The 12,269-nt window shown below is 38.6% G+C and overlaps 1 protein-coding gene across 1 annotated transcript in view; it reads right to left on the reverse strand.

Annotated features, from left to right (window-relative positions):
* Positions 1-12,098: 12,098 nt before the first annotated feature.
* Positions 12,099-12,269, reverse strand: part of LOC103914698 (chromosome unknown open reading frame, human C4orf19) — a 2,050-nt gene continuing 1,879 nt past the window's right edge. Inside the window, exon 2 of the mRNA XM_009321392.1 lies at positions 12,099-12,269. This exon is cut by the window's right edge and continues 775 nt beyond it. Within this exon, the coding sequence (XP_009319667.1) occupies positions 12,099-12,269 (171 nt within the window).

The raw sequence follows: 12,269 nt of genomic DNA on the forward strand, positions 1-12,269 counted from the left end.
TGAAAATAATAAACAGTTTATTGTTCCTTATAAAATGGATATTTTTAGATATAATTGTCCATCCTTGAGAACACAAAATTACTGTTTGGCCAGGACTGGAACTTGTGTTTAGCATCCCTGCTCCCATTAATTTAAACTTGGCTTATGAAATCTCTTCAGTATTTAAGTATAACATAAACACCAAGCTCACCTTACAGGCATACATTTAATATTCTTGAATTTTTTTCTTCTTCAAGCTTCACTTGATTATTTGTATGAAGAGCTGATATTTCTAGAAGTATTTAATTAGTATTGGTTATAGTAGTTTTCAGTTTCCAAGAGATTGAGAGCTAGGAGTATAAAATGTTACTGGAAAAAGGGAGTATTGGGCAAAACCAAGCAGCTTAAAATAACTTTCAGAAAGGAGATACACAGTTATAGACTGTCCCAAAAGCTTTAAAAAAAAAGGGGGTGTGTGTATTTTGATAATACTGTGTTTTGATACATGATGGGTTAGTACTGCAAGTAAATTTGCCAAAAGGATGGAAGAAAGTTTAAACAGAAATATGTATTTTTTTACTTAATTTAAAAGTAGTTTCTATTTTGATTCCATTGGAAATATGTAGAATAAAAGAAATGAAAATGTGTTGGATATGTAAAACATTGTTCACCTGTATAAAATGCTTACATAAGGTATTAGAAGACCTGATATGTGCAATTTGATTTGCGCATTGCTACTTCAATAAGAGGATTTAGAAACTGTGCCTGTTTCACTGCATTTAACACTACACTGCTATTTTGTAGGGGTATGGATATTGCCATATTAGTCTGCCTTTCTTAAATTTGCATATCAGATGTATTTTTAACAGAATAGTTTATATACAACTTTTGTACTACCAAGCAGTAAATAAAAAATATTGATTCTTAAGCTTACTTGTGACTTCCTTAAGCCCACATCCATTGCGTGAAATTTAACCTTTGCACAGTCTTAATGTATAATACAGTCTCTTTGCATCTTAAGTTTTTGTTTATCGAGGTAGTGAGAAGGTTAGGTTGTTGTGTGATGTACTTCAGAGCAGTTTTATTTTCTTGAGAAAGGAGAATTGCAAATACTACTTTAGTCCCATATTTTATATGGGAAAGAAGAAAATCTATGCTTTAATCCAAGCTGGTATCTGATTAAAGACCTTTTACCTTTAAAGTATCAAGACTTTTAACTTTTTATTATATTTGACATTGAGCTTTTAAAAGAAATACACATTATCTTTATTCTCAATTATTTTCATAAGGTATGGAATGAAAAATTACAAATGATAGCTCTTTGCAGTTGCTTCCTCTCAGCCTGTGTCCCTCTGTGATACTACAATGCTTAATTTGTTACATTATGTTCTCACAGATGACTATGCTCTGTAAGTGCCATTAAAAATGAGTTTTGCTGTATGAATAGTGTGAAGGAGGCTCAAAGCAAGTTGTTGTGGCTAGCTGAGATGTAATTATCAGTGTACAATCCTGTTCGCATTTTTTTTTGTTCTTTATTTCAATGTTCCTAGCTGCATCACACAAGGTCTGTTTTGAGGTCTGTATTTGAATTTTAGAGGTTTATATACAGCTGTGGTTTATATTCAGAATGGAAAAAAAAAAAAAAAAAATCCCTCCAGGCCTTAATTCTCAAAGATAATCGAGACACTGCTGATTGTGAAGCTTCTGGAAATTGAACACACTTTCCAATTCTCATTTTCAGGGATTTTTTTGTTCCTTTTTTCTTCTACATAACAAAATAACCTGAGAGTAATATGTTATACTACTTCTTGTTCCCTTAGCATGTTTTCCCCCTGCCCCCTTTTCCTTGACTTTCTAATGCTTTCATTAACAATTTCAGGTTATATTGAAGTTAAAACTGAATGCAAATATAATCGTATCAACAAACTTTGATGCCAGAATAGATAAGGATAGAAAATTGTAATTTTGTGTAATACACAGTTTTTATTAGATAATATGTGCATATATTGAAATACAAGAGGATTGCTCTATTAAAGTTTGAGATATTCTATTATAACTGGACTGACATAGAGAAGTCCTCAAAAGAAATGTGAAGAATTTTTTTGTCCAGATGGAATTTTTTTTATATGGATAATACTTCTGTTGTTTTTCCCCAGTACAGACACTTTTTTAGTAGAGCATTATGCAAAATTCAGGATCCTACGTCATGCTGCTGTAGCAAAACAGATGAGGGAGCTACTTCTATCTTCAATAAAATCTGATTTTACTTGTAAAGAGCACAGAACACATGTGCAATGTATTTTTGAAACATGGTAAGCATTAAAGCATTTCTTTTCTCTTATTTCTGAATCTCTTTATGAAGAACCTTAGTTGAAAAGCATGCCATAGTGTACCTGGTAGTTCATTGCCATTTTCTTTCTGAACTGTCTCCCTATTTTTCACGTGTACAGAGACCTTGACAAAATTGGTACCTTACATGATCCCTGTACTCACAAGTGTTTTGTGTGTCGCTTGTGGAAAGAAGTGTTATTTCAGCCAGCTGGTCCTGTTTTAAAAAAAAAAAAAGTTAAAGCACAAGTGCTTTTCTGTGTGCTTCAAGTCTGTGGATAGATGCTGCATCTATGTACTTTCTGTAGAAATGAACCGAGGCTCCAGTATTCCTGAAGTGTGTGTGTGTGGCTCGGAGTGGGGGGCTCTCGGCCTGCTGGAGAGGTGTGGGGCTGACTGTGGTGCTGGGTAGCAGAGCCAAACTGAAAGACACAGAAGGGGGGAGATGGGCACTAAAAGCATGATAGGATAAGACAGGAGAAAAGGGTGTCAGATAAGTTTGTTTGGGTTTGGTGTTTTGTTGTTGTTTTTTTCTCCTCACAATTAATTGAGCTTGTACTTACTGCATACTAATACAAAATGATGTGGGTTAAAAAGTGCCTTTTTCTGAGATTATTAATCTCTAAATGAGAGGAGGACATATGGTCTGTTCTGGTTTGGTAATGCTGAAAGTGCCTACTGGGTTGGAACATGAGACTGTTTCTCCTCAGAAATTAAGTTTCCTGGATGTTTAATGTATGTTGAGTACTCCCACCTGTGCCCCGGATGTAGTTTGCAGTGCAAATCAATTTGTATCTATTAAACTAGGGTTTCTGTGCACTTTAGGCCTGTTCTTTCCTTTTCCCTGCGGTGTGTAATACTACTGCTGATGAATAAACAAGAAAACAGAGTGGTTAAGCCTTGACTATCTAATATTAATGAACAACATGTAAGACTTGGCCAAGTAAAGATGGATTTAGATTTATTTTTTTCCTCAGTGTTTTGTGAAGTCCTGTATTTGGGAATTTTGTTTGAGGGAAGTTTGCAGTTAGACTCAAAGTACTGGCAGACACTGGATGCAATTTCCATTTCTCTCGTTTTCTGTATCCTTGCTGATTTTCTTTAATTTTTTTTTCCCTCTCCAGTTGTAGGGGGTGTGCAACAAGGTGCTGCTGGTCTGTTTACTCTTGCCATAATTTTATTATATCTCTTGCTCTGGAGGCACCATTTCTTCTCCTCTCTGCACCACCTGTGGCAGGGCTGGCTGATTTTTGAACTACCACTGCGCAGGGCTGCAAGGCACCCAGTTAGCCCCAGAGCTGTGTTCCTAGCAGGTTAAGACCATCTGGTGAGGCAAAACTAGTAAAAGGATATGAAAGGCTGGAGCAGGATGAGAAGAAGGAAGCTGGGCAGTTTGAGAAGGTAGGAGTCTGTTCCTCTAACTCTCAGAGAAAAGAAGGTAGGAGAGACGCCAGGCCTGTAGTGCTGGAAGCGTGAAGATGGCGGAAGCCTGTGAAGAGGCATAGCAGCAAGGTCTGAAAGCTGTTTGTGCTGTTAAAGTGACTGACCTCTGAACTATCTGTGACCAGGGGTGATAGTGGATTGGTGGTATATTTTGCTAGTAAGTTTAGATAAGAAGAGATACCAAGTCACCCGTTATGTGGATGGCCCTTAGTCCAGATCCTGTGAGGTGGGTACTGCTTGGCTGTCTGTTTCTGGATGTGCAGTCAGGCTTCCTTTGTCTTCGTCTGTGTAAAGTCTTTGCAGAGTAGGCCTATTACATCTTAACTGAAATATCTCCTCTTAGGTTTTATCTGTGCAACCCCTAGTGTTGTAGAGATGCAATGGCATCAAGTTTAGCTATAGCATATCTGTCTTCCACAAAAGAGGATATACTGGCGAATGTTATTTTTCTATCAGTGTAACTGCTCACTTTTATATACGTAAACACTCATTTCCCACCCCCCTGCCCTGCTTCCTGTGCTAGCTGTCGTTTCCTTGCCTATTTTCAGTTAGTCATCCCAGTCTTGTTTCTTCTGGACTGCAGAGTGAAGTGTGCTGCAGTGATGGACAGGAGGCACTCGTGCTTGTATTGCGCAGTTATGTTGATGGTCTTGAAATGGTGGTGATGGGGAATAGAGAGCATTTGCTTCAGTAACCTTTTCGTAGCTGTCAGCATGCGGCAAAACAGCCGTTTTGCTGTTGCAAAACAGCAACGGCAAAACAATTAAAAAAAAACAAACAACCTAGCTGATACCTGATGGCAGAGGGGCAGGTACGGAGAGGAGGCAGCAACGGAGAGTATGAAAGACTTGGGAAACTGGGAGGAAGACTGAAAAATAGTAGTGATAGTAAGGGCAGCAGCAGTTTGAGACAAACTCGTCTCTTACTGTCCTAAAAAATTAGCCATTGCTCCATGGGTGTCACTATATATCCAGCTAGATACCCAGGTAATATGGCGTGATTTTGTGTTGAATAAGATAGTATTCTGAAATTATCATATGAAAATACTATTTAACTACTGGCCTTCAGTATTTTGATTTACTGTCAAAATAATTATCCTTTAAAAGCAGTAATCTTAGGGGAGTGTTAAATTAAAATACCCATAGGATTTCCCAAATCTTATTTTTCAAGGATTCTACATGCTGTGTGTGTGTATACACATACAGACACGTGTATATGCATAGAGAGAGATGGGAATGTGACGTTTTCTGTCAGCCGCGAGCAGGTTTTGCATAGAGCAGCTGAAATATATATTTGCTGGCAGCAGAGGGAGCTATTGAAGCTTTTATTGATCATTCAAAAAACTTAGTGTCAGTGTAAAAAAAAAAAAAAAAAAAAAAAAAAGCCGTAATTTAATCGGAGCTCTGAGGTGGCTCACTGTTTCTCTGCAGTAGCCTTTTGCTGCCCTGGGGGAGAGTGTCCAGGCCTCTTGTGCCCCGGGAAAGGAAAGGGTGAGGTGAGGTAGGCGGGAAGGCGGCGGCAGGAGCCGGGCCCGCGGCCCTGGGGCTGGGGCAGAGCTGCGGCCGGCCGGGACCCGGCGGCTCGGCCTCTGCCCTGCGCCCTGCCGGCGGCCTGGGAGTAGCTGCTGCGGTTCGTAAAAGGAACGACGTAAACTTCTCCCTAAGCCAAATTTTTAATCAAAGCGATGAGGAAGAACAGGATCTGTGTGGCGTATGTCAAAACAATAGCGGTGTGCATCGGCTGCTAATTAATGCTCATGCATGACTCTGGAAAAGTAATTCCCAGTAAGGGTGGAATGTGTGTATTATTTTGTGGGGCTTTTGATAATTTGTCTTGACTTTGATTAATGTTGGATCTTTAGTACGGTTCTTTTTTGCAGACGTTGACTGGATGAGTTCTGTATGCAAGTCTGCACAAACAGGAGATGAATCATTAAAAATTAACAATAACCAAAATCAGACAGTGACATTGTTCTGGCAAAGTATGCTGTATACTTGTTAGATTAACCCCTGTGTCGCTTTTATCTACCAAACTGAAATTTATGGGGTTAAAAATCTGTGTTATTTCCTCAGTTCTGGAGATAAATTGTGGAGAAACTTGTACCACTTTTGGCCACAGCAAAGTGTCTTCATGTAACACATCTTGTATTGGAAATAGGGAAATTTACATGGATCTTATTTTTTTCTGAAGATTGTATGGAAAAACTAATCTGAGGAATGTCCCTAAGTTCATTTGATATCATCTTGCTTCTGGAAGAGGTTCTCAAATGAGAACTAAAGGAAAGTAAAGCTTTATTTAGAGATCAACTTTTAGATGTGAGATGGAAACAACCTACGTTATTCATTCTTGGCCAGATCCCTACAGTTTGTCCTCAAATACTTAAACAGTATTTTAATCTCGTTCATACATTCATCTTGCTCTGTAGTTATCTTGCCTTTGTCACTTACCTTCCTTTCCTTTTGGATAAGTCTAGGTAAGTTACTTGCTATCACTTGGTACAGCTCCAAGTGTTAAGAGCAAGGGATAGCATGTGTGGTCACATATTATTGAAAATCTGGCCATGCTTGAGGTTCAGGTGAATAGCTGAGGGTGTTGCCTTGCTCCTTTTCCGCTTTTGCACCCTCATAAAAAATCAAGCTACTCTCTGGCTCAGAGTAAATAGAAGGGAGCTCAATGAGCAAACAAATTAAACCGCAGTCTTCATGTGACATGGTTTTATTGTGGGGTCGGTTCAGTACTTAAGTCATCTGCAACCTGACATAATATTGGAATGCTGTATTTCCTGAAAGACTTGTTTTTTCTGTTTCGCTACAGAATAAAATGGTTTTCAGTTGGTAATGTACAGTAATTGAATTATGAAGTACAGCAAAAATCTGTTAAGTTCTGTTTAATAATTTCAGTCAAGATTCAGAGCAGGGAATGGTGTAACTTCTGTAGTTTTGTTCATGATGGTTGTGAGATGACTGCTTGGGGTCTGTACTTCAGCAACTGGATTAAAAACAAAATCAGGACAGCCATTGTCTTTCCTGCTTCATTGAGAGAATCCTGCTCTCTGAATTAAGTTGTACAAGGGAATATTGCTTTTCTCAGACTAAAGGAGGAAGAGGTGGGGAGTGGGGGAGTATGTCTGTTTAATAAAGTTCTGTTGTGAAGTTGGATTAAACCATGTTAACAAAATTAAAATTGTATTTAACAAAAATTTTAAAAAGTTGTGACTGCTTATGTTAAGGCATAAAATTGCTATAATCTATTTCAATCTCTTACGGAATCCAGGATGCACAAAGCTGTTGAAATTTTGGAAGAACAGCTTATTGTTTGAAATGGAAAAAGTCCCAAAGCAGGTGGGACAGGGCTTGTTGAAGTGGTCAGTTGGTAGTAGTGTCATTTGTAGGTGCAGGCGGTGTTTCCTGTTTTCTGTTTATCCAACTAGTTCAATTCAAGGATTGCCTGATCTGAAGTTTAGAAAATGATTGTGAAGGTTCAAAATGAAGGAAAGTTTAAAAACAAACCTCCCTGAGATGCCAAGTGAAACTGTTAATGGAGAAAGGGAGTCCTGAGACGGAGGTCTCTAGCTGTGTATGTCAATGCATGAAATTTGGAAAGCCTGGCCAGGGAAGATGCTGAGGAGTTTCTGTTTTTATTTCATGGTGGTAAGAAAAACTGTCTTTGCCAAGGGCAGTTTGTGTTGGAAAGACCAATGAAAAAGTCTTAATCTGCTTCTAATAATTACTTTTAAACGTTGTGTGATATAGGTGTTCTAAAACCAAAAGGACATGGTGTCTGAAACAATTCTGTTGATAAAACTTCCTTTTAAAAATAAATTCATTTTTAATGTAGAATGACTTTGATAAACTTAACTTTGTCATATATTCAGCATGTTAAAGAATTTCTAATACGTTTGATTTTGAAGTGATGCTCTTGCACAATTTAGATGGATTCCAATTTCCATCTACATGCAAGGAGAGATATCACAATTCAAGATAAATAATCTATTAATCTTCATTGTTTCAATGTAATTAAAATGTACAGTATAGGCATTTGAATAAATGTATGAAATACCATATACACAGGCCTTAATAAATGTTGAGATATTCTATTCTCATTTAGTAAAATGTGATACATTGGCAAGACTTAATCTTTTGGAAAATTAAATCACATTTAGAAAATTGAAACTGCAAATACAACCTAAGGTCAAGATTAATTTTTTTATTTTTAAGTCAGTGTTTCTTGTTTCATGATTTAAATGATGCTGAAAATGGTATTTTTAGATTACTTTAAAGCAATCAAATCTGAAGTATCTTTTAGAAAATAATAGACTTTCTATTTCTGGATTTTAATTTTTAATGGGAAGTCTCCATAGCAACGCTTGCCCAGCCGATTGCCTTTGTTCTTTAAAAGAAAAAAAAAAAAATAATCTGTGTGGAATTTATCTATTTCCAGGTTCCTGCTTTCTTGTTAGGGTTTTGTTTGCTGAACTGAAGAATTCTGCAGTATCAAATTTCGGGTTCTTATGTTGCTCTGTAAACAAACTTCCCCCATAACGTTTTCTCTAGGAAATAATTAACTTCCTTGAGTTGGGTGGACTGGGCCGTCTTCCACTCCTGTTGTCATATCTCAAATCTCTGCAGTGATCTGAAATTTTTTTCATAATCTAGTGGTGATCCACTGCTAAATGAGAAGGTGCTAAGCTTACTCTTACTTAATGTCTCTGCTTATATACGGAAAGATTACAATTTCCCTTTAAGCTGTGTTACTACCTTTGGAGAGTAACAAGTAAAACATGAGCTTCCAAGATGCAAAATCTTTCATAGAAATACCAGGTCTTCTAATAGTTTCCCATCCTGTTGCCTGTTCTTTATTGCTACATACGTCTTCATGCTCACCTATATAGAATTACATCAAATATAGAAACATTAAAAATAGATATTGGCCAACCAGCTCCCTCATTAATTCCTTTTGTATCAAAGGAAAACTGAAACATTTAAGCTCTACTTCATAAGTGAGCCCTCTGAATATAGGAAACATAATTGATTGGTATCTGAAGTTACGGTGTTTGGGGTAAAGAGGAAGAGGTGTCTTTAAAGCTGTGTAGTTTTTGAGAGGAGTCTTAAAATACACAGTTTACTCTTGATTCCAGTAACTTTTTTTTCCTGTGACTTTCTCTGTTTTCGCAAGATACTAAATTTTACTCTCTCAATTGTCTGAGCAAAATGGATTGTTCAAGCTGGCAGTGTTTGTGTTTCTTTGCATCCACATCTGAGGGAACTGAATAAGATTTGGTTCTCACAATTATTTAAAAGCTGATTTTTATGGAAGGAATTGTATGTGGTATTTAAAAATTATTTCTGAAATAATTGATTCTCTTTCACATTTATTGTGAAGTGTACTGCAGTCTGAGAAATGGTTAAGAATTCCTGACACTCAGCTGTGACATGGTAGAGCTGAAGGGAAATAAACACATATATAAATATAAAAACCATATATATATATATATCTCTTTAAAAAAACCAAAAACCTTCACAGGGCACTGTTAGATAGCAGATAAAAGAAGTCTGAATGTTGGTGATACTTCATAGGTTTATTTTATGGAAGCTTTCTATATCCTGTAGATTTGAGGTATGCATATGACTGACTTTTTTTTTTTAAGAGAAGCATTGACCGGACCATACTTGCTTTACACTGCTTTTTGCTTTTCTTATATTTAACACAATGAAAACTTGGGCTACAAGAAATGTGATGTTTGTGGCCCAGCTGATCTCTTGCAGAGGATTTAAGTCCGGTGGTCCACGATTGCAGGCAGTTGCCCATAGAAGGGATGCCTGGTTTGGAGTCACCAGGGCACTGGTTGTGTTTGACCAGGTGCTCTCCTCTAGTGTATTTTAATTCTTGGGGAGCAAGATGAAAACTTGCTGTGATTTGCACTCGAAATTCAGGTTGGAGTTCAGGTTAGAAAAATCTAATCAAGTGGATATTGAAAAATCATGTAAGTTTCCTGGGGTGTTTGTATTTCTTTTCTCTAACATTTTTTTACTTAATCATTTTTTCATGGTTCGTGTCATGGTGCCCCAGGCTGGCGGCTCCCTGGGGCAGGGACGTGGGGAGTGGTAGAGGCTCCCCTGGGGACGGCAGGGCTGGGCCTCCCAGCTAGGGTCTATCCCACTGCCCCAGCCAGGGAGCGGGGCGGGGGGGGGGGGGGCACCAGGGCAACCCCAGCTCTGGGCATCAAGCACCTCCCTGGGGCCGGGCTGAGGCTGGGCTGGGCTGTTGGCCTGCAGGTAGGCCCAGCTCGGTGGGGCCGGTGGTCAGGCTATACAGGGCTGTGGGGAGCTGGCGCAGGGTTCAATGGCCTTGAGGGGCTGAAATGGGGTCCTGGGCCCTGGAGAGGCAGGGGGAGCCCCTGGAGTTGGGCAGGGACAAGCAGGTCTGGTGATGCCCTCAGGGCCCTCACAATATAAAAGCAGACAGATGCTATGTCCTGTCATAACCATAACTAGTAATATGCAATGTGCAAGTAGTCTTTCACTGTCATTCAGTATTATAGTAATCTTTGATACACAGATGTGCACATAAAGCTTGTATGCACTTATGAAAATGCTTAGAAGGGCCTATTAAAGTAGGAAAGTGGTAGAGAAATCAACAGTACTACAATACTTTAAAAACATATAAAGCTTTTTTATTTTACAGATACAATGTGATGACTTTCATCTGTAGCTGAATATAGTTCTCTTGAAGCTTGAGACTTTAGGTTTTTTTAATTGCTTCTAGGTATATCGTTATATATCGTTAATGTTTTGAGAAATTGAAATGTTGATTTGGGCTTGCAGTATTTGGAGGAAAAGAAGGAATCTGCATTTAAACAGAAATAATTTAAATATCTACACATTACTTAAAACCCACCTCCTAATATTCTGATACTTATGTGTGTTAATGGTTAGACTTGGATTCAGCATATACTGTTGGCAAATACATAGTTGGTGCTTTTCATGTATCTAATGAAGGATATATCTTATGGTGGTACTTTTATGCAACTGTTATATAATCAGAAAATGCATAAAGCACAAAATCCACCAGATTTTTCATATGATTAAAAAAATTTATTAAGAATTTATAACAGACTCAGAAACCACAAAATTTCAGCATAAAATGTCAAGCACTTTCTATTTCAACCATTAAGATCCCACTTTTAATGACATAGAGACCAACTTGGTGCTGCCATCTCCTTTGCTTCCTCCAAGAAAGGTTAACGTACTAGTCTGAAGATGAGAGAAAGGGTAAACTCTCCAGGAATGCAGCTCTGATATTTTTTCAGGTCTTACGCTTAATTCAACTTGGAAGCTTAATCCCTTTCCTGCTGTGAGTTTAAGGACTGCAGCAGAGCCAGAGATGGTCCACACCCGCTCTCGCTATTTGTATATAAACAAAACTTATCTTGCTGGGGAAGTTTGAGACACAACCTGTTTGCAAACGGTATTGTTCAGGCAAGTGATGTGTGCCTGGTGAATTTAGCAGAGTTGAGAGGTCTCAGGCTGTAGTTTTACAACAGTTTTAATCTATCCAAACTGGCAGGACTGAGTTTTGATCCCTCTCCAGCGCCTCTGATAGTGTGTATGCAATTCTTACATGAGCTACTTCAGCTCGTTAAGCCAACAGAAAGTTACCCACTCTCTTGGATTTGGCTAGGCTTCTGCTGTTTTAATGAACTGAAGCATGTCACTTTGGGTATCAAACAAAGTCCAGGGGAGGTGTAAGGGAAGAGAGGAGGTTATCACCCTAATGGCCAGTTGCACGTGCACAACAGGTTTAGGCTTAAGCTGGAATGGAACCGTAACTGCAGTGCAGTGCAAGCCAAGCTGCCTTCCCTATTTTGTACTTCATTAGATCATAGAACTTTTGGGTCAGTTTTATTTTTTTGTGCTAACATGATGAAAATCTGTGGTTTCTAACTCCATGGCTTCTATAGTTCTGTTTTAAATAATGGAAGTTTTCTGAACCTGGAACATGCAGTGTGCACAGACCCTCTTGAGGGTCAAAACCAAAGGAAATGCTTGCATGAGTTCAGGTGTGGTGGGTATACAAGAGAATATCCTGTGTGGAAGAAATTATGCTTTGCCCTCCTGGTTGGCCCCATAGAGGAGAGTGTTCGTATTACCATTAGCCAAGGGAACAATTCTGTACCTTGGGCAGTAGAAATTAAAAGGCTGTATAAAACAGCTGAAGGGACATAAATTTAGTCCCAACTCCTTTTATATATGCTGTTCATAACAGCTGTCCACATGTGCTGTACATGTGTTCATATAGATCCAGAAATAAAATCTGGATCTTACCCAGCGTATTAGAAAAACCTTCAGTTAGTACTCATCGTCATCTTCCACGTCTTCCCCTGCAGTTGCAGCTTCCAGTGCAGCCAGAGCTGCTGCTACTTCCGCATCTTCCTCCTCAATTTCTCCATTGATGTCTTCGTGGTCGGGGCGTGTGGGCACCTGTGCTACTTCAGGAATAGCCATGGCAGTGATACCAGC

The sequence above is a fragment of the Pygoscelis adeliae genome, unplaced genomic scaffold (assembly GCF_000699105.1).
Source record: "Pygoscelis adeliae isolate BGI_AS28 unplaced genomic scaffold, ASM69910v1 Scaffold133, whole genome shotgun sequence".
In the NCBI taxonomy this organism is placed as follows: Eukaryota; Metazoa; Chordata; class Aves; order Sphenisciformes; family Spheniscidae; genus Pygoscelis; species Pygoscelis adeliae.